Raw genomic sequence first — 23,324 nt, 5'->3', positions numbered from 1 at the left:
CTCAAAATGAGACAATTATTCAATTCTTTTCTGGGACTGTGAAAGGATATGATAACATAATTCGAATTGATAGAAAATACAACTTACACTATCCAAGTAGTTTGCTAAACGAATCATCTCTTCTCTCACTGCAGTCTGATTTCTCCCCATCATGTCATACTGAAAAGCAAGAGAGGAAAATCATTAGCACCAAAGTAATTTCAGAAAAAAATTTCTATAATTGTTTACAATGGAGATAAAAATCCAGATATTTCCTCTGAACCAAAAACTAAAGAAGCTAAACATTCACCAGCATTTCAATTTAATAAATCTAAAAGATACATTTCAGTGATAAATAGGAATAAGAGGAAACAGGTACCAGTATAAAATGAATAATGAAAAACACTGAAGTCTTCATTTTCTCTAAATTAGTAAAACTTTAAAATGAATTTTCTTCTCAATATTTCAGTCATTTTAATGAAAAAATATTTTCAAGCACTTCACAAAAGTAGAATTTGAAAACAATCAAAATAAATAGATAAAAGAATGAAAACATTCTAAAGAATTTCCTGACTCCTTAAGCTAAAGACATTACCAATAAACCATCTCTAAACTCTGGGCTAAATTAATGAGAGGCTAACCAATGTTCACTAGTTGAAACATTATTTGTAAATAAAATACAACAGAGTAAATATCGCCCAGCCAGTGTGGCTCAGTGGTTGAGCATTGACCCATGAACCAGGAGATGATAGTTTGATTCTTAGTCTGGGCATATACCCGGGTTGCAGGCTCGGTCCCCAGTGAGGGGCATGCAGGAGACAGATTCTCTCTCATCATTGATGTTTCTATCTCTCCCTCTCCCATCCCCTCTCTGAAATCAGTAAAAACATATTTTTTTAATAATCTAAATAATTATTTTACCATTATTTTCATACAACCAACTTAATAAATAATGGGGGGGGGGATATAAGAATGTATGTTTTTGCTATATGATAAAGGCATTAATATCAGAATATATCAGATCTTATCAGTTAGATACTTTATCATGATTCTCCTAAAAAAAGGAAAATAAATTTGAATACATTTGACAAAGTTTGATTAAAATTGAATCATTTTTTTTAAATATATTTTATTGATTTTTTACAGAGAGGAAGGGAGAGAGATAGAGAGTTAGAAACATCGATGAGAGAGAAACATCGATCAGCTGCCTCCTGCACATCTCCTACTGGGAATGTGCCCGCAACCCAGGTACATGCCCTTGACCGGAATCGAACCCGGGACCTTTCAGTCCGCAGGCCGACGTTCTATCCACTGAGCCAAACCGGTTTCGGCTAAAATTGAATCATTTTTATTTTGAACCATTATCTACCAGTATATAACAAATCTATTTAGAGAAAGTAATAAAGAAAAACATCTCAAATCTTTACTTTGGTCACTTATCCAGAGAAACATTTTACCCCTTAGTTGGGGCAACATTCATGCTTGTTCATAGTCCCTATCCTTTTTCCTTCTACCACTTGAGGGTAATGAACTTACAATGAGCAAATCTGAGTATGTGTCTGTCTCTTAATAAATATGGTTTCTCTCCCAAACTACACACAATAAGGGATTTTTAAAGCCATGCAATTCTTGAAACTATCTCTGCAGCTTACAAGAAAGAAATTGCCAAACATATAAAGTTTCTACAAACAACTTTTCCACACAAATAACAAAGCTAGCAGCAAAAGTCAGACAAAATATTTCAAATAACTTGTTAAATTATATGGCAGCTATATCTAAATCTGAAAATCCTATAAATGCTGGAATAAATCCAGTAGTTTTCTTAGTTAAGCACAATTCTTTCTTTGTATGAATATGGAAAATCCCTGGTATTATCCTGAACAGTAAAGTTAATGATAAAAGCTTAGATGAACCATGCTCCTCTATTCCTTTCTAACACATGCCAGGACCTGGAAGTTTCCATCTCTTAAAGTGAGGTATAGGATAGCTGAAATTCTAGACAAATTTATTAGGCAACAAAGCAATAACTGATTAACTGCTTACAGTCTTTTGCAGTGGTCGCCAACCAGTGGTCCATGGACCACTGGTGGTCCGTGAGGTCTGAAAGGTTGGCGACCGCTACAAGTCATCTGAGAACGTCTCAAGACTCTGACAGGCAGTACAGTTTCATTTAAGAAATTCAGCATGAGCAAATCACCCAAGAGAACAGGAAAAAAAAGTCACTAGTAGAAAATGAAGTCATAGGTAGTCCTATTTGCTATATTTAGCTTCTGGTAGTATTATAAATATTTAGTATCTTAAAGGGGAAAAGCCATTTTTTATTACATTTCAGAAAAATCAATACAAATATATTATATTGTATATTTCTTTCATGTGATGCTCACTTCTCATCTGCTTTTCCTGAAAAAGAAGAAAAACTGTCACCAATCCTACCCTTTCCTTGTCTACAACAATGAACAGCTCCACATAGCGGGTTTGTGGCAGCACAGCTCTTCTTCTCTGTCAAAAATACAAAACATCGTAAAGGTAAAAAAACAATAAGTTATAAAGCTTGATGATTTCATAGGTATTGATCCTGCCTTAATCTCTAGTCAATTATTTTATGTCTGCTCAAAACATCATATAATTATTTTACATAACACATCCTAAAAAAAAGAGAGAGAGAGCAAATAACATGTGTTGTTGCTTTTTTAATGACATCTGCTACCTTTACTGGATCTTAAAAAAATTCTATTTAAAAATAATGTAAGTTATCCAAGTTTACAAAGAAGAATTATTGATTTTTTAACACAAAAACTACACACACACACACTTTAATGAGAAATCCCATTATTATGTTGAGAATAAAAGAATATCCACTAATAACTGAGCGCAGGAGTAGCCTTTTAAAAGTTGCCACTTTTTAAAAAAAAATGACTTTTTATAAACTTGCATAAATGCATGTAAAGGATAGAATAAGCTGAAATTTTATTTTCCAATGGTTAAAGTTTAAAAGAACAGTACAGTAGTCAAGAGTAGATGGTTGAAGAGGTGATAAAAATAATGCCATAAATTAGTATGAGTTAATGAAAATATACTAGAAGAAGCACATGCCTCTCTTCCAACACAGCAGCATCATTTCATAGATAAAGGTTGACCTACTCCTAAAAACATTTCATCTAAGAGACCCTTGTCAAGAGGAAGCCAGGGTATCATAATGAAGACTCAAAACAGGGAGACAAGTGCCCCTGCAGTCATCTAATATAATTAAGGTTCTAAAGCCCAACCTGTTTCTCTAATCTAGAGTTCAAGAATCACCATTCTAGTTTGTGTCAAAGGTATCCAAACAAAAAATTCCACTGCTCTCTGAAAGACAGTGTAATAGATTACTATGCAGCACTGATAAAAAGAAATGTAATTCCTGTTTAAGATTTAAATCCAAGTTCCTAAAACACACAAGAGCTCTACTGTACTCAATTTGGAGGCAGAAACTGCGTATTGCTCATATTGTTATCCCCTAGTAACTGTCAGAATGCCTGGCACATAGTGGGCAAAATCCAGCAACAGTATTTGTTTAATGCATAAATATGATGTTTTAAAACTTTAGTCTGTGTCCATCGATAGCCAAATGGATAATGATATGGTATATACATGCAATGGAATATCTCTCGGCCATAAAAATAATGAAATCTTGCCATTTGCTACAACATGGATGGACCTAAAGGCATTATGCTAATTAAAATGAGTCAAAGACAAACACTATATGATTTCACTTAGATGTGGAATCTAAAACACAAAATATATGGAAGAAAAAATATGGAAACAAATTCAGACACAAAGAACAAATGATGGTTGCCAGATTCGGGGGGAGGGGTAGTGGAACGGGTTGAGATTGGGTGAAAAAGGTCAAAGGGATTAAGAAGTATAAAGTGCCCAGCTGGCGTGGCTCAGTGGTTGAGTATTGACCTATGAACCAGGAGGTCACGGTCTGGTTCCCGATCAGGGCATATTGCCAGGGTTTCGGGTTCAATCCTCAGTAGAGGTGTGCAGGAGGCACCCGATCAATGATTTTCTCTCATCATTGATGTTTCCATCTCTCTTTTCCTCTCCCTTCCTCTCTAAAATCAATAAAAATATATTTTAAAAAAATTAGTACAAGTTGCCAGTTATAAAGAATACAGCATAGGGAATATATGAATAATATTATAGTAACTATGTATTGTGCTAGATGGGGATTAGGCTTATCAGGGTGATCACTTTGTAAGGTATAAAAATGTCTAATCACTATGTTGTACACCTGAAACTAATATAGTATGTCAACTAAAATTGAAAATTTTTAAAAACTTAAAAAAATTTGTCAAAGCAATTATGCTTCATTTTTTTATACAATAAAAATAACTTTTTGTAGTAAGCTGCAAAACAAAACAAAAAACAAAAACTTTAGTCTGAGCCATGAAGAGACATATTACTTCCTTACTCGAAGTAACTGAGTGATGCTGGGAGGCTCTTCCTCTTCATCCTGGGTTGTTTCTGCTTCTGTATCCTTGTTAGAAACCCCACATTTCAGAGGCTCTTTGTGGATATCATCCATTCGATAAAAGATGTGCTCAAAATGAGAGCTGTTTTGCAGGGGTTCAATCCCATAACTCACGTTCTCTATATGCAGCAATCCTCTAAGTGTTGTGTTACACACACAATTTTTAAGAATGAAGAAAAAAATACACAGGAAAAAAAATTAGAAAACCTGAATTCAAGTCCTAGTTCTTAACATGTGTCAGAAAGAGTAGCATGGTATACAGAGAACTATAAGTCTTTAGAGTCAGGCTGACCTACATTTAAAGTTAAAGGCTGTGACTTACTAGCATCACTTCCCAAAAGTTACTTAACCTCTCAGCATGATTACTGTATAATGGAAGGCAGTAAAGGACAGTTGCTAAATGTGTGGGGTCTGGAGCCAGAGAACCAGAGTTTGAATCCCAAATGTTTCCTACTAGCTGTGGGACTCTCCCAAGTTATTTAACCTCCTCCTTTCTTTACATTCTACATAGGGTTGTCCTGAAAACTAAATTATTTAATAAGTGCAGAATACTGCGAACATTGCCTGGCACACAGTAACTTCTATAAGGGTTATTACTTAAATGGCAATAATCATAGCCATCTTATATTGTTGGTTTGAAAAGTAAAAGTAATATTTATTAGTTCAATCATGCAACCAACCAACCAGTGATATCATACTGCCAGGCCCTCAGTAAATGTAATTTTAATGTTATTATCATTTCACTTGACATGTGATACAATTTCTCCAAACCTCAATTTGCTCACCTAAACGTGGAGATAAGGAGCCCCTTTTCACAGTCAGTATCAGACTTAAGCAAAAAAATGTAAGTGAAAATTTTATAAACATAAAGTGCTACAGAAATTTAAGTATATTTTATTTTAAGTGGCAAAAATTATTTAGCAATCTCAAAAATGAGATATTTTTCTTTAAATATAAAAATCCATCAATTGCAATATCTTCCTAAATAAACATGCCAAGAATGATATCTGAAACATAGCTCTAAAGACCTTTGACAACATTAAAATTTGAAAACAGAGATAGGTGTACAGGAGTAAGAAATAGAGAGGAGAAATAATTAATAAATAAAATTCCTTACCTGAGTCCAAAACAGTCACTAAGAGCAATGGATGAATCATAAACTCCTTCCACATAGCCCCGATAATGACAATGGTCCTAAATGATAAATACTGTTACTTTGTGGGAAATCATTATAGAAATTATAGAGCTAAAAAAATTATTTAAGGTCAGTAAACTAAAAATTTTATTTATATTATTGACATCTCATAATATCACATGGCATTCTTTAGACTATTTCAGATTATCTACTACCACCCTACATGTATACATATGTTTAGGCAGAATTCTAAAGAAACTAAATATAAATAGCTCTATCCCAATAACCTTTAAGCCTAGAAGCAGAAAAAGATGGTATGTCATTTTTAACATCTTATCATTTTAAATCACAGTCAATCCAAAAAGCTATAGCAGCCAATTGACATCTAATACAGAAGAGGATCTTGTGACAGGCTAATGATGTCAACGGAGGAAATAAAAGCTCAGTATGTTGCAAAAAGAAGAGATTTTGATCAAATTATTTTCTTTTCTTCCTGTAGATATATTGATATTTTATTAGTTATACATTCAGCCATCTTTAAAAACTAACGACCCTTTATCCTTAACTTTGAGCAAGAAATTGACCAGTGAAAAATATAAGCATAATATTACTTATTAATATTAGATTTTTAGTACACAGCATAAAACAATCACAAAGCATTTAAAAAAAAAAGCCAAAGGTGTGGATAAGGGAGACTTACCCCTAGCAGACATTGAGACATATCACAAGGCCTTAATAATTAAAACAGCATGCTACTGTAGGTGCATTAATTGAGAGACCAACCAGTAGAACAGAATATAAAGTCTCAAAATAGTCCAAAGTCTATATACAACTTTTATGATAAAAGTGGCACCTCAAATCACTGTGGCAAAGATGTACTTTTAATAAATGGTGCTCAATCCACTGGTTAGACCTTTAAAAGGGATAAAATTAGATCCATGCCTCACACCATACATAAGAATAAACTCCAAACAGATCAAGAATCCAAACATAAAAAATGAAACCATACAAGAACTAAACGAAAACATAGATGAATTCCTCTTTAACCTGGGTGTAGAAAAAAGGTTTCTAACTATCACTCGAAACCTATATGCAATAAAAGACTGATAATTTTTATGATATAAATTTTTTTTAATATTCTACATGGAAAGAAACATCAAAAAACAAAGTCAAAAGATAATTCACAGACTGGGAGAAATCATATCAGAGATAAAGAGTTAATATCCTTAACTTATTTTAAAGTACGCTTAAACAATGAAGGGGAAAGATTAAAAACTCAATAAAAGGGGGCGGCTGGGGAGAGATCAATAGGGGAAGAAGGAGACTTATATAATACTTTAAACAATAAAGAATTTCAATTTAAAAATAAAAATTAAAAACTGGCTGAAGACATGAACAGATTTGTAAAGGAGGATATAAAAATGCCCTTACATACATGAAAATATTTTCAATCTCACTAGTGATAAAGAACTCATGAGTCTGTGCTGATATAAGGGAAAACTCTTCTTTACAGTAGAAAGCAATGATGAATATAGAAGCACTGATGAAATTAGAAAAATCACAATTTTAACAACTATTATAATAACAACTGATTCAGGCAAATACTAAACACTAAAACTAGTGGGTAAAATTTTGAGAAGTAACAGGATATCTGTATAGTCTCAAAGTATCAACCCTAATATTAATTAAAGAGGTACAAACAGTAACTTTACAGAGGAGAAACATGGCAGACAACTCCTTAACCAAATGATAAATGTTAACATTGTCAATGATTGGGCTAATAGCAGCATCTGCTTACTGATTAGATACACTGAGAACCACTCAGTATCTACTCAGTGGGATTCCTGCCAGAAGTACATAATCTGAATCTGATCATGAATTAACATCAAACAAACTCAAATGACGGGACATTCTACAAAAAGTCAGACTATGTTTGTTGGACAAGGAGAGATAAGTATTTTCAGATTAAAGGAAACTAAAGAAACATGACTACTGAATGCAACACATGAATTTGTATTGTCTTTCATTATTGTACTAGAGGACCGGTGCACAAAAATTTGTGCACTGGGGGGGGGGGGGGGGAGGGAAGAGGGGTCTCCCAGCCCGGCCTGTGCCCTCTCGCAGTCTGGGACCCCTCGGGAGATAACGACCTGCTGGCTTAGGCCTGCTCCCGGGTGGCAGAGGGCACGCCCAATCCCTAGGTGCAGCCCCTGGTCAGGCTCAGAGCAGGGCCAATTGGGGAGTTGGGGCGCCGCCCCCTGTCATGCACAGAGCAGGGCGGATCGGGAGGTTGCGATGCCACCCTCAGTCACGCTCAGGCTAGGGCCAATTGGGGGGTTGGGGCACCGCCCCGTCACACTCAAGGCAGGGTCGATGGGGAGGTTGCGGCGCCACCCCCTGTCACGCACAGAGCAGGGCCGATCAGGGGGTTGGGGTGCTGCCCCCTGTCACTCACAGAGCAGGGCCAATCAGGGGGTTGGGGCGCTGCCCCCTGTCATTCACAGAGCAGGGCCCATCAGGGGGGTTGGGGCTCCGTACCCAGTCACACACAGAGCAGGTCGATCAGGGGGTTGGGAAGCTCCCCCCTGTCACACACAGAGCAGGGCCCATCAGGGGGTTGAGGAGCTCCCCCCTGTCATGCACAGAGCAGGGCCCATCAGGGGGTTGAGGAGCTCCCCGCTGTCACTCACAGAGTAGGGCCGATAGGGGAGTTGGGGCACCGCCCCCTGTCACACACAGAGCAGGGCGAATCAGGAGGTTGGGGCGCTGCACCCTGTCACACTCAGGGCAGGGCCAATGGGGAGGTTATGGCTCTCCCCCGTCACACACAGAGCAAGGCCTGTGGAGGGGGGTTGGGGCGCCACCCTCTATCACCCACAGAGCAGGGCCGATCAGGGGGTTGGGGCGCCGCCACTGTCACACTCAGGGCAGGGCTGATGGAGAGGTTATGGCTCTACCCCGTCACACACAGAGCAGGGCCCATGGGGGGCGGGGCTTGGGGTGCTGCACCCTGTCACACACAGAGTCACAGGGCGATCAGGGGATTGGGGAGCTCCCCCCTATCAGGCATAGAGCAGGGCTGATCAGGGGGTTGGGGCGCCTTCCCCTGTCACACACACAGAGCCGCAGGGCGATCAGGGGGTTTGGGCGCTGCCCCCTGTCACACACAGAGCCACAGGGCGATCAGGAGGTTTGGGTGCTGCCCCCGTCACGGCGATCCCAGTGCCGGGAGGCCTCACTGCTCCGCTGATCCTGGTGCTGGGAGGCATATTACCCTTTTACTATATAGAATAGAGGCCTGGTGCACAGATGGGGGCCGGCTGGTTTGCCCTGAAGGGTATCCTGGATCAGGGTGGGGGTCCCCACTGGGATGCCTGGCCAGGCTGGCTGAGGAGCTGAGGACCATTTTCTGGCTGGCGCGTGACTGAAGCTCCCAACCGCTCCTTTTTTTCTTTTTCTTTTTTTTATTCTGGGCCAGCTTTAGCTCTGAGGCCTCACTGCTGAAAACATGGATACAATGTTGCGGTCAGGCTGGCTGAAGCCCGGCTGACTAAAGCAGGTTTCTGGGGTTTTGTTTAGCTTCTATATTTGCAACATAGTTGCTTAGAGTTGCAGCTGAGAGGCCGGCAAGTCAGGCGGGGAACGTTGGAGTTCGCCATCACTGGAGCAAGCAAGCCTCCCTGTTCGCTTCAGTGCATGGCTGCCGGCCGCCATCTTGGCTGGCAGTTAATTTGCATAAGGATATGCTGATTAGCCAATGGGAAGGGTAGCGGTCGTACGCTAATTACCATATTTCTCTTTTATTAGTGTAGATAGCTATTGATATGAACAAGACTGACTCCATCTTTGTGACCTTGATTTCTTGTTCAAGTGTTTCATGCTGTCAACTCTGACTAACCTCACTAGTTTCAGCCAGTATACCAAAGCCTTATAGTTAATAATTATTTGTGTTCTTTAAAAATTTACTATATAACCATAGAAATTCTAGGGCCAGAATGGCATGGCAACAAAGATAAATATCAAAGTAGGTGTTAGCATCAATTGTAAGCAAGCATCCATCATAAGCCCATCAGGAAGTATGGTTTCTGGCACATACTGCATTCGTTGTCTCTTTGTCTCATCAATCATTAGTTCTTTAGCTATACCATTTAAAACATTTACTGCAACAACTGTCTGGTAAGGGAGACTAGCTGCACAGACTGTGGGTTATCTCCCCTTCTATTCTATCCCTGTAAGTAACCGACCCTAGAATAATTTGTTATATTATGGAGTTGCCTGCCTCATTTTTCAGTCTCAAGATACCTTCTTGTTTTGGTGGCCATATACCTTCATTCCATCATCAGACAGCTATCAAGGACATTATTGGGATAGTAGGCCCCCCCCCAAAAAAAAATAAAATAAAATTAGATTGCTTCAATGTTAACTTCCTAATTTTGAGAATTGCAACTATGGTAACCAAAAAAATTCCTTACTTTTAGGAAATTTACATTGAGGAAATTTAAGGATAAAGGTATACCATGTCTGCAACCTATTTTAAAAGGTTCAGGAAAGCCTGGCTGGTGTGGCTCAGTGTTTGAGTGATGACCCATTATCGAGAAGTTATGGTTTGATTTCCTGTCAGGGCACATGCCCAGGTTGTAGGCTGGATCCCCAATAGGGGGATGCAGGAGGCAGCCAATTAATGATTCTCATCATTGATGTTTTTATCTCTCCCTCTTCCTTCCTCTCTCTGAAATCAATAAAAACATTTTTAAAAGGTTTAGAATAAAATAAAGAAGAAAGAAATGATCAAACAAATGTAGTAAAAAGTTAACATTTCAAGAATCCTGGTGAAGGTAGACATGAATGTTTTATATTACTCAGGCAAATTTTCCTGTAAGTCTGAAACTGAGAAACAATTTTAAACAGTTACACACTAAACAGCATTGTACAACTTGTTCTTGTGTGGGGCAATTTACAACCACTAATGTTTTTCTTCCTAGTGTTCTGTAGTTATAGCTGTGATATTGCCTTCTTCTCACTGGAGGAAGAAAATACTTTTTTATTACAGCTGAGGTAACACTTATGAGATAGTAATACAGTAACTGATAGCACTTGGAAATTAAATGTTTCTACTTTCAACTACAATAATAAAAGCTCTCTTATTTGATATCCAGCACTTGGTCATTAAATCTACCAACCTAATGGTATTTTTTTAATAACTTGTTTTTATTAAGTCTTTCCAAAGCGCCCAATTTACTTTTTAACAAAAACAATAAACCATATTTTGTATGTGTAGAAAACATCTCATTAAATAGCATAGTGACAGTAAAGGTACAATTAGCATAAACAGATCTGGAAACACACAAACTCTACTACTAAAAAACTCAAAAACTCAACTAAAAAACTCAACTACTGGGAACAGAAGTACACTGAACTGTTAGAGAATAGCCTACTAGCCACAAGAATTTAGTAAGTCTTGGGCAGCCAATATATCTTTAGACGACACAAAGAGCATCAGTTAGTTGGGGGGATAAATTAAAAGGCTTTCCTAATGCATTTGCAAGGGACTCTAAAGTTTTAAGATATAGTAATTTGGAGTTTTATTTCACACAGCAATCCATATAAAGTGGTTATAAAACTTTGTTTCTTTGTAAAAAATTGCCTTGTGGAAGACATGATGATGAAAGCCACATAAATAGCTTTACAAATTACTTTAATATTAAATGACAGAACCATAAGGGAAAGCATTTAAATTTTCTCAGTGTAAATTAATTGCATTTTATGGACAAAAGTATATGTCATTATGATATTTGCCAATCTAGCCATATGCAAAAAAAAAAAAAAGTACTAAAGTATTAATTGGTGTCTGAAATCTACAGTCACACTTTCATCTATCTAAATAATCTATATATGTAAAAGCTTAAGTGACTGTTACAACCAGTTGCTATGATGCGCACTGACCATCAGGGGGCAGATGCTCAATGCAGGAGCTTCCCCTTGGTGGTCAGTGCACTCCCACAGCAGAAGCACTGCTCAGCCAGAAGCTGGGCTCACGGCTGGCGAGAGTAGCTGTGTTGGCGGAGCCTCTCCCACCTCTGTGGCAGCATTGTGGAGTGGCAGCGACAAGTGCAAAGGGGCTGGATTGGGCGGGAGCGGCATAGCACCTGGCCAGGGCTTGGCCTCCTCCCTGGCCACCTGCCGCTTCACGTTCACTACTACATCTCTTGGGGGATGTCGGACTGACAGTTTCGCCTGCGGGGATCGGGTGAAACTGGCAGTCCAACATCCTCTGAGGGGTCCTGGATTGCGAGAGGGCGCAGGCCAGGCTGAGGGACCTCACCAGTGCATGAATTCATGCACTGGGTCTCTAGTATTCAATAACCAGAAATAAATGAAAAACTCCATCTGTTTTAGTTTGTATTTTTCAAACACCCAGAAAAGCACTTTAAGATAACGATGTTACATAAATTTCTAACTGAAATCTATTTTTAGCAGTTTTAAGCATATATACTTTCAATAGCAACAAAGAATGATATTGAGTTAAAAATTGTCAAAAATGACTTGTTCTAAGAATCTCACAAATATTAACTCAGTTAAGCCTCCTAATAACTCTATGAAGTTGTAATTATTATTCCCATTTTAAGGTGAGGATACTGTGGCACAAAAATGTCAAAGTAACTTGATCAGCAAATAAATGATAAAGCCAAGATTTGAATCCAAAGAAATCTCTCCAAGAAAAAAAAAAAAAAATTCTTTTGAGATCACTACTTTTGTCAAATGGCATAAATTACGTGGTCTTTGGCCTCCTGCCTTACCAATCTTTGGATGGATGATTGGATACATTAATGGATGGATGAATGATTTCTAATCTGGTTTATGCTATCATGTAAACTTAAGCTCCTCTACTAATTTGCTACTAAACAATGATAAATGAAACACTAAGATAAAAGAATCAGAAAGGATAGGGCTGTCAGCATTTCCTTAATTTTTTAAAAGCAGTAATTAATTCAAAATAATTTAATTTAATTAATTAAAGACTAATTACTCTAAAGGGTGCTGCAAAAAATGCATAACTAACAAAAACAATTCAAGCTAGCAAAATGTTACAAAGCTCAGGGGGAAAATAATACATGTTTAATGGGAACAAAGACTTCTTGTGAAAACTATTGCAAAAGAAAAAAATATACAATACTTACCTGCCAAAAAGCATTGTAAAACACTCTCCCCAAATAAAACTAGAAATGTTTATGCTCTACTTAAGTAACACATAAAGCCAAATTGACATCTGCCAGTTTTTTCAAGTATCCCTGGCCGGTTCTGTCCTTAGAAATACTCTGTTCTCTGATGCAAAAGGATCACACCTCTTTAGGAAAGAATTGTTTCAGTGAATAACTAGAACATATAACAACAGCAAACCAGTGTTTGTTCTTAATAGTAATGGCAAATCAAATGGTTTAATAAAAGAGTAAGATGTGCTTGGAGATGACAAATTTCAGCAAAAAAAAACTACTTTCAAACTGTATCAAACTTTCCCCTTTCATAATCAGTAAGAATTATCATCAATAGAATGTTATTCTTCTGATCTTTAAAAAACAAACAAAAAACACTTGACTATGAGTACCTGGAGAGCAGTAAGGTCCAATTTACTCTATATAAATGCATCCACTACCCCACCACTTCCAGGACAACATGTATTATTGTGTCAATGGTGACCCTTGAAGTTATGAGACGTAACAGTCCTGCGTACCTAAACAGAAGTCCTTTTAAAATTATTATTGTCTGAAATTCTGCTATAGGATCAAGAATAAAATATATTACCTGTATATCAGGATGGTCAGAGATCAGAGCCCCTTCCTTGTTATAGGTATAAACTACAAAATCTTTGGGCAAAAGGTCTCTGGAAGAGGAATAAAACACACCATTTGAAATCATTTTATGTATTTGCAACTAAGAACACAACTCATCCGACATTATTTCTAGAAGAGATGATCAGGAATAAAAACTTCCACCTGATTATTATTTTATTTAAAGAAGGAGCTACCATAAAGCTAAGAGCTTACAAATGGACTTGCATCTGAAACCATGTGCATCACTTCCTCATAGAGAATATTAAGCTGCATGTTTGTTCTAATGGTCATAAAATGCTGGTTACAAAGTAATAATAATAACACAAATGTCCTTAATTTTTTCTGATACACCTCACAGGAAAAGTGTAAATTAGGTTATATAGTACATCATATTTCTAGAAGGAAAATAAGTGTTTCTACTCTTTCCTAAAAGTCCTATATAAAACACTCATTGCCTTCACCTCCTAAGTAAAGAAGCAAAATGTGTCCGTTGTTGGAGGAGACAAGTATTTCTGATTCCTGAAGCTTCCCTGCATGTTAAGGGAGCTCAGTAGGGTAAACCACATGTGGAAAGAGAGGGTTCTCTTTGTCAAAGGAAAATATTCAGAGATGCTTGTTTAAGGTGATAAGGCAGACTTGTATTTGGGGTCACCGTGATGGGTATAGGGAGGAGCACTGACGGGACATTTCAGTGGGCAAGCAGGACTTTGTGGCTAAGGAGCTGGGTGGGGTCAGTAAAAAGAAAATGACTCAGAGAAAACATCAAAGGGTGAGGAAGGCTCTGGCCAACCTAGCCTAACAGATTCTTACTGAAGACTGAGCAGGCTGATCAGGTATCATGTGAAGGTGGTGGAGGATGAGGTACCTGTTCAGACATTCAGAGTGATCAGATAACAAGGGGGGGTGGGGGTCTTGCTAAATTGATTTAGCAGGGTTCTTGCTAAAACTGGATTTCACAAGAAAGTGCACCAATGGGCCTAGGACAGTGGTCGGCAAACCGCGGCTCGCGAGCCACATGCGGCTCTTTGGCCCTTGAGTGTGGCTCTTCCACAAAATACCACGTGCGGGCGTGCACGTACAGTGGGATTGAAACTTCGTGGCCCATGCGCAGAAGTCGGTTTTCGGAAAGGAGATAGATGAAACAAGTATACAAGACGAGTGTGGATGGGAGAGTTGGAAGGGGTAGACCTCAGCGAATGTACCTCAATCAGATTGAGGACGTTTTTAGCAAAGGCCAGCTTAGGAGTACCCTAATTAAGTTAATAACAATGTACCTACCTATATAGTTTAAGTTTAAAAAATCTGGCTCTCTTGCTGAAACCGGTTTGGCTCAGTGGATAGAGCGTCGGCCTGCAGACTGAAGGGTCCCAGGTTCGATTCCGGTCAAGGGCATGTACCTGGGTTGCGGGCACATCCCCAGTGGGAGATGTGCAGGAGGCAGCTGATCGATGTTTCTAACTCTCTATCTCTCTCCCTTCCTCTCTGTAAAAAATCAATAAAATATATTTTTTTTTAAAATTTTGGCTCTCAAAAGAAATTTCAATCGTTGTACTGTTGATATTTGACTCTGTTGACTAATGAGCTTGCTGACCACTGGCCTAGGAGAAAGTTCAGGAGCATGACTAAAGTTTGGTCAAGAAAACACTCTGTCATTTGCAGCAGAATTGGAGCAGCTCTGTTATCAAGCCCTTCTTATCTCCAGGAATGCAAAGAGCTAGCTAGTGGTTTATAATGCACCATTCTAAACTCCCCTGGAGGCATCCAGGGCCTGCTTATCTATGTTGTTTAGAGATGGTTTAACCGTAAGCCTGACTTGAGCTATGTGACCAGAGTAGTAGAAAAGATCCTGGCTGTAAACTTGTGCCTGGGCTCCCCGGAAAATTTGATGCTTCACACATATGTCAGTGTTTTGTGCAACTACGGAAGGAACCTGGGGGGTTCTGCCTGGAAATTTTTGAACCCCTTGATTACTTGCACTTCATTTTTCCTGATGTATTTCTCCTTTACATTTATGAAGTGTGTGAGCTTGGGAGTGGCCTGTGGAGTCCTGAGTCTTTTCAATTATCCAACCCTGTTCAGTCATTGCACGGTCCCCTCTTCTCTCACTCTCCCCAACACACACACAGCCTTTGCTCCCTCTTGGGGTGAATTTGAAAACAATACACTGAGATACTTGGCTTTGCTCTGCCCTTCTTCCTCATGGAAGCCACTGCCTGCCCAGTGACAGCACAAATTTCACGATGCTTGTGCAGGAGCAGGCCTGCCAGCAAGCCACACTGGCCATGAGTGGCTAAATCTGCCTAATACTTGATTCAGGATTAGTAGGTCCACCAGGTTATCATTCTAAGCTAAATCCTCCAAACTAGACCCTACCAATAATGAAAGTGAGCTTTTAACCTCCTGTGAACTTACTCTTCTATTTTATTTTTAAACTTGTTCAGCACAGAGAAAAGGTGTGCTATCCTCTTTCCCACATCGGTCCCTGTGATTACGTACACTCCTCTGCAGGGAGGGTTTCATAGCTTTAACCCAAGTCTCATGGGATTTTTGACCTCAGAAGGGTTAAGACCACTATTCTACAGGCAATGGGAGGGAGAAATAAGCATTTATTCGAATACAGTCACTTTTTTATTGAACTTCATAAAGTCCCCATTACTGGGGAGAATATATCGGAGTCCTTTACCCTAACTTATTTTCATTAACGATCCGCAGCTTTTATTACCACCTTTCAAACACATTCAAAGGCCTGACAACTCTTACAAATACCTGGAAAATTACCATTTTCCCACCAATTCAAGAAGCATAGCAATACAGCACATACATACAGATCAATATATAGCACATACATATAGGTCAACATATAGCACATACATATAGATCACTAGATTTCAGGTCAAGTGACTTAGATTTGCACCCCAGCTTGAATACTTACAAACTTCCAGGACCTGAGTATTCTTATGCATAAAATAAGACAATAAACACTGCTCTACAAAGAAGTTGTTATGACAACATGATAAATGAGATAAAGGCTATGAAAATGCTTTATAAGCTAAAAACTTTACAAACATAAGGAACAATAATTTTATTAAAATGTTTTAATTAAGTTATATCTCCTTAAAGAAAGGAAGAGTGGGAGAAAATATTTAGATCTATAAGATTTCTGTACATATTGACATCATTATATAGGGCTCAAGTAGGATCTCTCAGCAGAGAGATCTCTCAGCCCTATATTTCGTGAGAATTAAATAAATAATACACTTAAAAGCACCTGGACATAGTAAATGTTCAATAAATGTTAACGTCTATCAAGTACAGTAGCAGGCTTCAGAACGCTTCTCTGTCTGAAAATATCTGTCACTACCTAAAATTCTGTCAGGGAGATTCTGACTCTAACTAGAAAAGAAACCGAAATACTATTAAAAAAAAAATTACTGAAAAGCCAAAGCAAATGAATTTCTTACTTGTTCCTTTCCAAGTGAATAATATGCTCTTTTCCTTCAGCTTGAATGACATAAGATACCTAAAGGCACAAAGATGAAAAAAAGAACAATAAAACACCATCTTATAAATTACTTTTCAACAACAGGTATTTATAAGACACTGGAAACTTCATCCTCAATGAAAATAACTGACTGAAATTGTTTTACAGAAAAACCTTATATCTGCTCAAATAATAAAAAATAATCTGACCATCCCTGCCTTCCTTTAATAACTTACTGTGGAAAATTACCTGCATGTTTATCTAAACTCTTCTTAAATTCATTTAGAATTGAGCTATAACTTCAGGAATTATTTTTGTTAAATACATCCATGTATTATCTACAGTATAAAGTAGTTCTTCCTTTTGTTTAAATGACATAAATTTCTTAGATTTAAGAGACTATCCCTAGTTCTAGTTATCTAAAAGTTGAAAAGAAATACTGAACTCTTAAAATTATGTATCTTCACACGATTTACCACATTTCCTCTATTTTAAAACACATTTTCCCCCGCATATGAACATCTCTGAAGTTAGGATGCATCATACAAAGGCACAGAAGTCTGACTGGTAGCACTCTGTTTCTTTCTTAATTAGTGGTACATTAAATGACAGAGGGCCTTACCGTGGATGGCATCTCAGAGACAATGAACAGAGGTAAGGTAACCTGCGCTTACACATCCTCAAGCTCATGGGATCCTCTTCACACCTCAAAGAACCCCGAAACAACTTCCCCTGGCAACTCACCAGTTCATTAGCCAGAAGTGTTTAGTGTGATTGCCAGAACCAGGAGATTCAACTTTGCCTCAACTCTTTTACAAAAGGGAAAACCAGGGAAGGACTCAACAAATATATTATCAGAAGTGTCCTCTTATGTTCCCTACTGTCTGGACTCTAAGTTAACATCTTGCCAAGAAATGGCATGATTCCCTCTCCTAGGGTACATCAAAGTCTGACTTCCAGGCCCAGACTAAATTCCAGATCCTGGCATTCTACTTCCATATCCTGAGCGAAAACCTGAGCAGTCTCTGTGATCTACCTGGATCTCCGCTGAGAATCAAAAATAGCAAGCTCCTTCCATCACCACAGTTTGTGGGTATGCCTTTCTATCCTTTCTGCTCTTGGCCAGTCATCTGACATAAAAACGTCCCTCTCATCTCCACTGAGAAGAATTCTAAGAATCAGAATTGTTTCTTTCCCCAAATAGCTGGTCATTCCCTCCCATCGGGTCTTCACTCATGGGTCATCCTCTCCAGAAGGCTTCCCCAAGCTGTACCATAAAAAACATAAACCCTCCCACCCCACCCCTTATCCCTATTTCTACACTCCTTATTTCTCTTTCTGCTTTGAATTTTCTCCAGTGTACTTATTACCATTTTCAGTAATCTGTATTATTGACTTCTATTATTTATTGTCCCCCCTAAAATGGAAGCTCCATAAGGGATTTGATTTTTGTCTGTTTTGTTCTCTGCCATATCCCCAATAAATGACATTTATTATTATCACAAGCTACCTGTGCAGTACTAATATGGAGATTAAACTTACTTTTGAGTAAACATTCCCGATATGAAATATATGCATGTAACACACTACTATTCTCTGGCGCCCGTGAAAACATAGTATGAAGTATTTTACGTCTCACAAACTAAGAGAGAGGTTACTTATTGTTATTTCAACAAGATCACTGTGACCATCATCAGTAGTTAAGGGTTAGAAATCTATGTAATCAGCTTCCTACTCTGGTCCAAAAATTTATTTAACTATTTCATTCTGTTATGTTTCAAGTTGACCATTTTGTCTTTAAAAGAAATTACCGAGGATCAATATGTCATTTTTACTAGAGTAACATCCAATAAACATCAGTGCCATATGTATGGTTCTGCACTAATCTTTGGCCAATATTTACTCACTGAACTAATCCTGCTGAAAATAACACCTTTGTCTTAAAAAAACAACATAAATACATACATATTTCTCAAGAGATAACCTACCTGTTTTGAGTAGGGCCTACGGGCTTCTCTTCGTTCTCTAGTTAATCTCCAAGGAGTTATAATTTCATAAGAAGAGAGATGTGAGGTCTGTTGAAAGCCTACAGAATAGGGAGTAACAAATATTATATAACAAGTGAACCTGAAAAACTACATGGTACTAAAATATAATAGAATTCAAATGCTGAATGTTCAAATCAGAAAACTCATTTGACATTTCCATATTAAAATATATACATACTAAAGGCCTTGTGCACGAATTCATGCACAGGTGGGGTCCCTCGGCCTGGCCAGCAATCTAGGCCTATTAAGGGGCCAGCCGGCCAGGGGGAGGGACCACGGGAGGTTGGCCAGCTAGGGGGAGGGGCCATGGGAGGTTGGCCGGGCAGGGGGGAGGAGGAAGGGGCCACAGAAGGTTGGCCGGTGGGGGGAGAAGAGCTACAGGAGATTGGCTGGCTAGTCCTCCAATTGGAATACATGGGGGGGGGGGGGGGGGGGGGGGCAGCTGGCTGGGGGGAGGGGCCACAGGAGGTTGGCCAGCCAGGGGGAGGGGCTGCAGGAGGTTGGCTGTGGGAGTGCACTGACCACCAGGGGGCAGCTCCTGCATTGAGTGCCTGCCCCCTGGTGGTCAGTGCACATCATAGTGACTGGTCAACTGGTCATTCCGGTGGTTCAGTCATAACAGTCACTTAGGGTTTCATATATATAGACAGTTGTACATGAAAATAGCAATATATTAGACTAGAGGCCTGGTGCATGAATTTGTGCACCAACGGAATCCCTTGGCTTGGCCTGCGGGATAGGGCTAAAACTGGCTCTCCAACATCTCCTGAGGGGTCGCGGATTGCAAGAGGGCACAGGCCAGGCTGAGGGACTCTTCAAGTGCATGAATTTTTGTGCACCGGGCCTCTAGTATAAAATGAAATTAATGTAATTTAATCTATGCTAAATTATAAACTTTAGAGAAAATGTATTAACAATGAAGGAAAAGCAATGAGGATTTACTCCAAGTTCCAATCCTATTCAGTTTACCACACAGTGAAATCATATCTAAGTGGGGCTCAGGTTCAAAAGTCATCACCTGAGCAACACAAATCCCTTTAGAAGATACCTCATGTTGGAGTCTGAGGCAGTATTTTAATACATCCAACACACTCTTTTCTTCCAGCATCATTGCAATGACATATGTCAATTTTTTTCAGTAAACTGATGAAGTAGATGGTCACCAGCTAAGGGCCATCACTGAAAACTCTATATAACTCTAGATACTAATATCAAAACCACATTCAGAAGTTGCTAAGAGAGTAGATCTCAAAAGATCTCACAAGAAAAATAATTTCGTAAATATGGGTGGTGATGGATGTTCAGTAGACTTACTGGGCTGAGTATTTACAATGCAAATATTAAATCATTATATTATACATCTGAAAAAAATAAAGTGAAATAAAAACATATGTCATATACTTAAAAAAAAAAAAACACGTTCAGTATTAGGAGACTTAAGTCTGGCATACACAACAGAAAGACTGAGGGAAGAAGAACAGAGTCACATCTTCCACTCAGCAGATCAATTTAGAAAATAAATTTACTCAGTGGAGTTTCTTTAACAAATAAATGCCATGAAAAGAAAGAAGAGGGAATTTTTATAAATTCAAATAAACCAATGGAAAAATAAACCAATTCTGAGACAATCAGGGAAACCTTAACACTGAACAGATATTTAATGATCTTGAGAAATTGCCATTAATTTTTTAAGTGTAATAAGATATTGTGGGTAAGTTTTTCTTTTAAAAGTCCTATGTCTTAAGAGAGTTATTCTGAAGATTCAAGAGCAAAATGATATGATGCCTAGGATTTGCATCAAAATAATCCAGTGTGTGTTTGAGGGAGAAGATGTGTATGAAATTGTATTAAAACTGGATAATAGGTGCATAGGAGTTCATGACTCTTTTCTCTACTGTTGTGTATGTTTCATATTTTCTATAGTAAAATAATCATTTTTAAGTAGTTACCTATAGAGAGTGATATGAGAAAGAGACTTTTACTTTTCACTTTATAAAACTCTTGTGTTATAGTGTTTATGAAGTATTATATCACATGTTATATATATGAGACAATGAAATGTGTCATAAGTAAACATGTAAACATCATAAGTAAATGTACCAAACCTGTTTGAAGTAGTTACCACAATAGAACAGAACCAGAAAGTAATGAGATAAGTCTTGGGCTTTATTTCCGGCACTCCCACATGTCTGTAGTGTTTGAATTTGCTTTTATAATCAGGAAGTATTTTCAAACCCCTATATTACTTTTAATATTAAAATTGGGAAAAAAGAGTATTTCCTCAATAAGAAGCATAAAGTATTTAAAGTACTGTTTATCTATCATCTCTCAACAGTTTCTTCTTTTCCATCAGCCTTACTAACCCCACATCTAGACTGCTATACCTACTTCTCTGGTCTCCCTTCTCCCACTCTCTCCTCCTTTGGATCCAATCTACACATCCCTTCACTCATTAATTGTCTTATGCCCCTCAGATTTCTGAAAATACAGATTAAAATAAAATATTTACAACTAACTTTCCCCAAGGTAACACTGTACATATATTAAGATGTCTATAACCTTGTCTAACTTGGGATTTTAAAAGATACAGCATAAATAGGAAAACACAAATTATATGCAACGCAACCATGTCATACTGACAGTTTTCAAACTCTTTACCCATCATTCCCTTATCCTATATAATAAAAGCCTAATATGCTAAGTGTCCAACTGTTCATCCGACCATTTGACCAGTCACTATGATGCGCACTGACCACCAGGGGGCAGTCGATCCGACCGGTAAGTTAGCTTGGGGTCCGGCCGATCAGGACCTGGTGAGATGGGCTGGACATGCCTTGGAGCCCTCCCGCAGTCCCTCCCGGACCAGCCAACCTCCCAGGGTCCCTTCCCAGTCGACCAGCCCTGATCGGCCCCAATTGGGACTGGACAAGATGGCCCAAATTGGCCCCAATCAGGACTGAGTGAGACAGGCCAGACATACCCTAGAGCCCTCCCACGGTCCCTCCCTAGCACTGATCGTGCACCGGTGGGGTCCCTTGGCCTGACCTGAGCCCTCTTGCAATCCAGGACCCCTTGGGGGATGTCAGAGAGCCAGTTTTAGTCTGATCCCCACAGGCCAGGCCAAGGAATCCCACCGGTGCACAAATCCATGCACTGGGCCTCTAGTGTCTTTATAATACTAGAGGCCCCATGCACGAATTCATGCATATTGAATGGAAATTAATTAGAAGAGTGGCCGGTGGGGCGGGACTGGGCAAGACAGGCCGGACATGCCCTGGAGCCAACTTCCCGCGGTCTCTCCTTGGCCAGTTGAACCTGGGGTGGCGCCAGGGTTGGAAGGGCATCTGCAGAGTCAGTGGAGTCTCCGGCAGGTGGGGTCCCTCGGCCTGGCCTGCGGGGATCGGGCCAAAACTGGCAGTCTGACATCCCCCGAGGGGGCCGGGACTGCGAGAGGGCACTCTGCAAAGGTGCTGTTGCTTGGCAGCTCCTGCCTTGAGCGTCTGCTTCCTGGTGGTCAGTGTGCATCATATCTACCAGCCAGTCGGCTGGTCACTTAGCCTTTTATATATATAAACTAGAGGCCCGGTGCACAAAAATTTGTGCACTCGGGGGGGGAAAGGGGTCCCTCAGCCCAGCCTGTGCCCTCTCACAGTCTGGGACCCCTCGGGAGATAACAACCTGCTGGCTTAGGCCTGCTCCTGGATGGCAGAGGGCAGGCCCAATCCCTAGGTGCAGCCCCTGGTCGGGCTCAGAGCAGGGCCGATTGGGGAGTTGGGGTGCCGCCCCCTGTCATGCACAGAGCAGGGCGGATTGGGAGGTTGCAATGCCACCCTCAGTCACGCTCAGGGTAGGGCTGATTGGGGGGTTGGGGCACCGCCCCCTGTCACACTCAAGGCAGGGTCGATGGGGAGGTTTCGGCGCCACCCCCTGTGACGCACAGAGCAGGGCCGATCAGGGGGTTGGGGCACCGCCACTCTCACACTCAGGGCAGGGCCGATGGGGAGGTTATGGCTCTACCCTGTCACACACAAAGCAGGGCCTGTTGGGGGGGTGGGTTGGGGCGCTGCACCCTGTCACACACAGAGCAGGGCGGATAGGGGCGTTGTGGCCCCGCCCCCTATCACACACAGAGCCGCAGGGCGATCAGGGCGTTTGGGCACTGCCCCCTGTCACGCTGATCTGGTGCCAGGAGGCCTCGAGGCTCCACTGATCCCGGTGCTGGGAGGCATATTACCCTTTTACTATATAGGATAGAGGCCTGGGGGCCGGCTGGTTTGCCCTGAAGGGTGTCCTGGACCAGGGTGGGGGTCCCCACTGGGGTGCCTGGCCAGCCTGG

At 39.9% G+C, this 23,324-nt stretch overlaps 1 protein-coding gene across 3 annotated transcripts in view; it reads right to left on the bottom strand.

Moving 5' to 3' along the window:
- ADAM9 (ADAM metallopeptidase domain 9) overlaps positions 1–23,324 on the bottom strand; it is a 102,183-nt gene that overhangs the window by 69,998 nt on the left and 8,861 nt on the right. For 2 of the 3 annotated variants that reach the window (XR_011470734.1, XM_070408441.1), the window contains exons 2-8: positions 18,929–19,026; positions 16,921–16,979; positions 13,431–13,509; positions 5,613–5,689; positions 4,436–4,631; positions 2,413–2,478; positions 88–159 (exon numbers count right to left, since the gene is read on the bottom strand). Coding sequence is in view for 2 of the 3 variants with exons in the window: in XM_070408441.1 (XP_070264542.1) it covers positions 88–159; positions 2,413–2,478; positions 4,436–4,631; positions 5,613–5,689; positions 13,431–13,509; positions 16,921–16,979; positions 18,929–19,026 (647 nt within the window). In the remaining variant the exon portion in view is untranslated. The remainder of the gene's footprint in view (positions 1–87; positions 160–2,412; positions 2,479–4,435; positions 4,632–5,612; positions 5,690–13,430; positions 13,510–16,920; positions 16,980–18,928; positions 19,027–23,324) is intronic. The other variant, XM_070408442.1, reaches the window with a different exon arrangement.

The sequence above is a fragment of the Myotis yumanensis genome, unplaced genomic scaffold, assembly GCF_028538775.1.
Source record: "Myotis yumanensis isolate MYYU_CA2020_CCGP unplaced genomic scaffold, mMyoYum1.0.hap1 SCAF_3, whole genome shotgun sequence".
Classification (NCBI taxonomy): domain Eukaryota; kingdom Metazoa; phylum Chordata; class Mammalia; order Chiroptera; family Vespertilionidae; genus Myotis; species Myotis yumanensis.
This window is presented reverse-complemented; position numbering and strand designations above follow the sequence as displayed.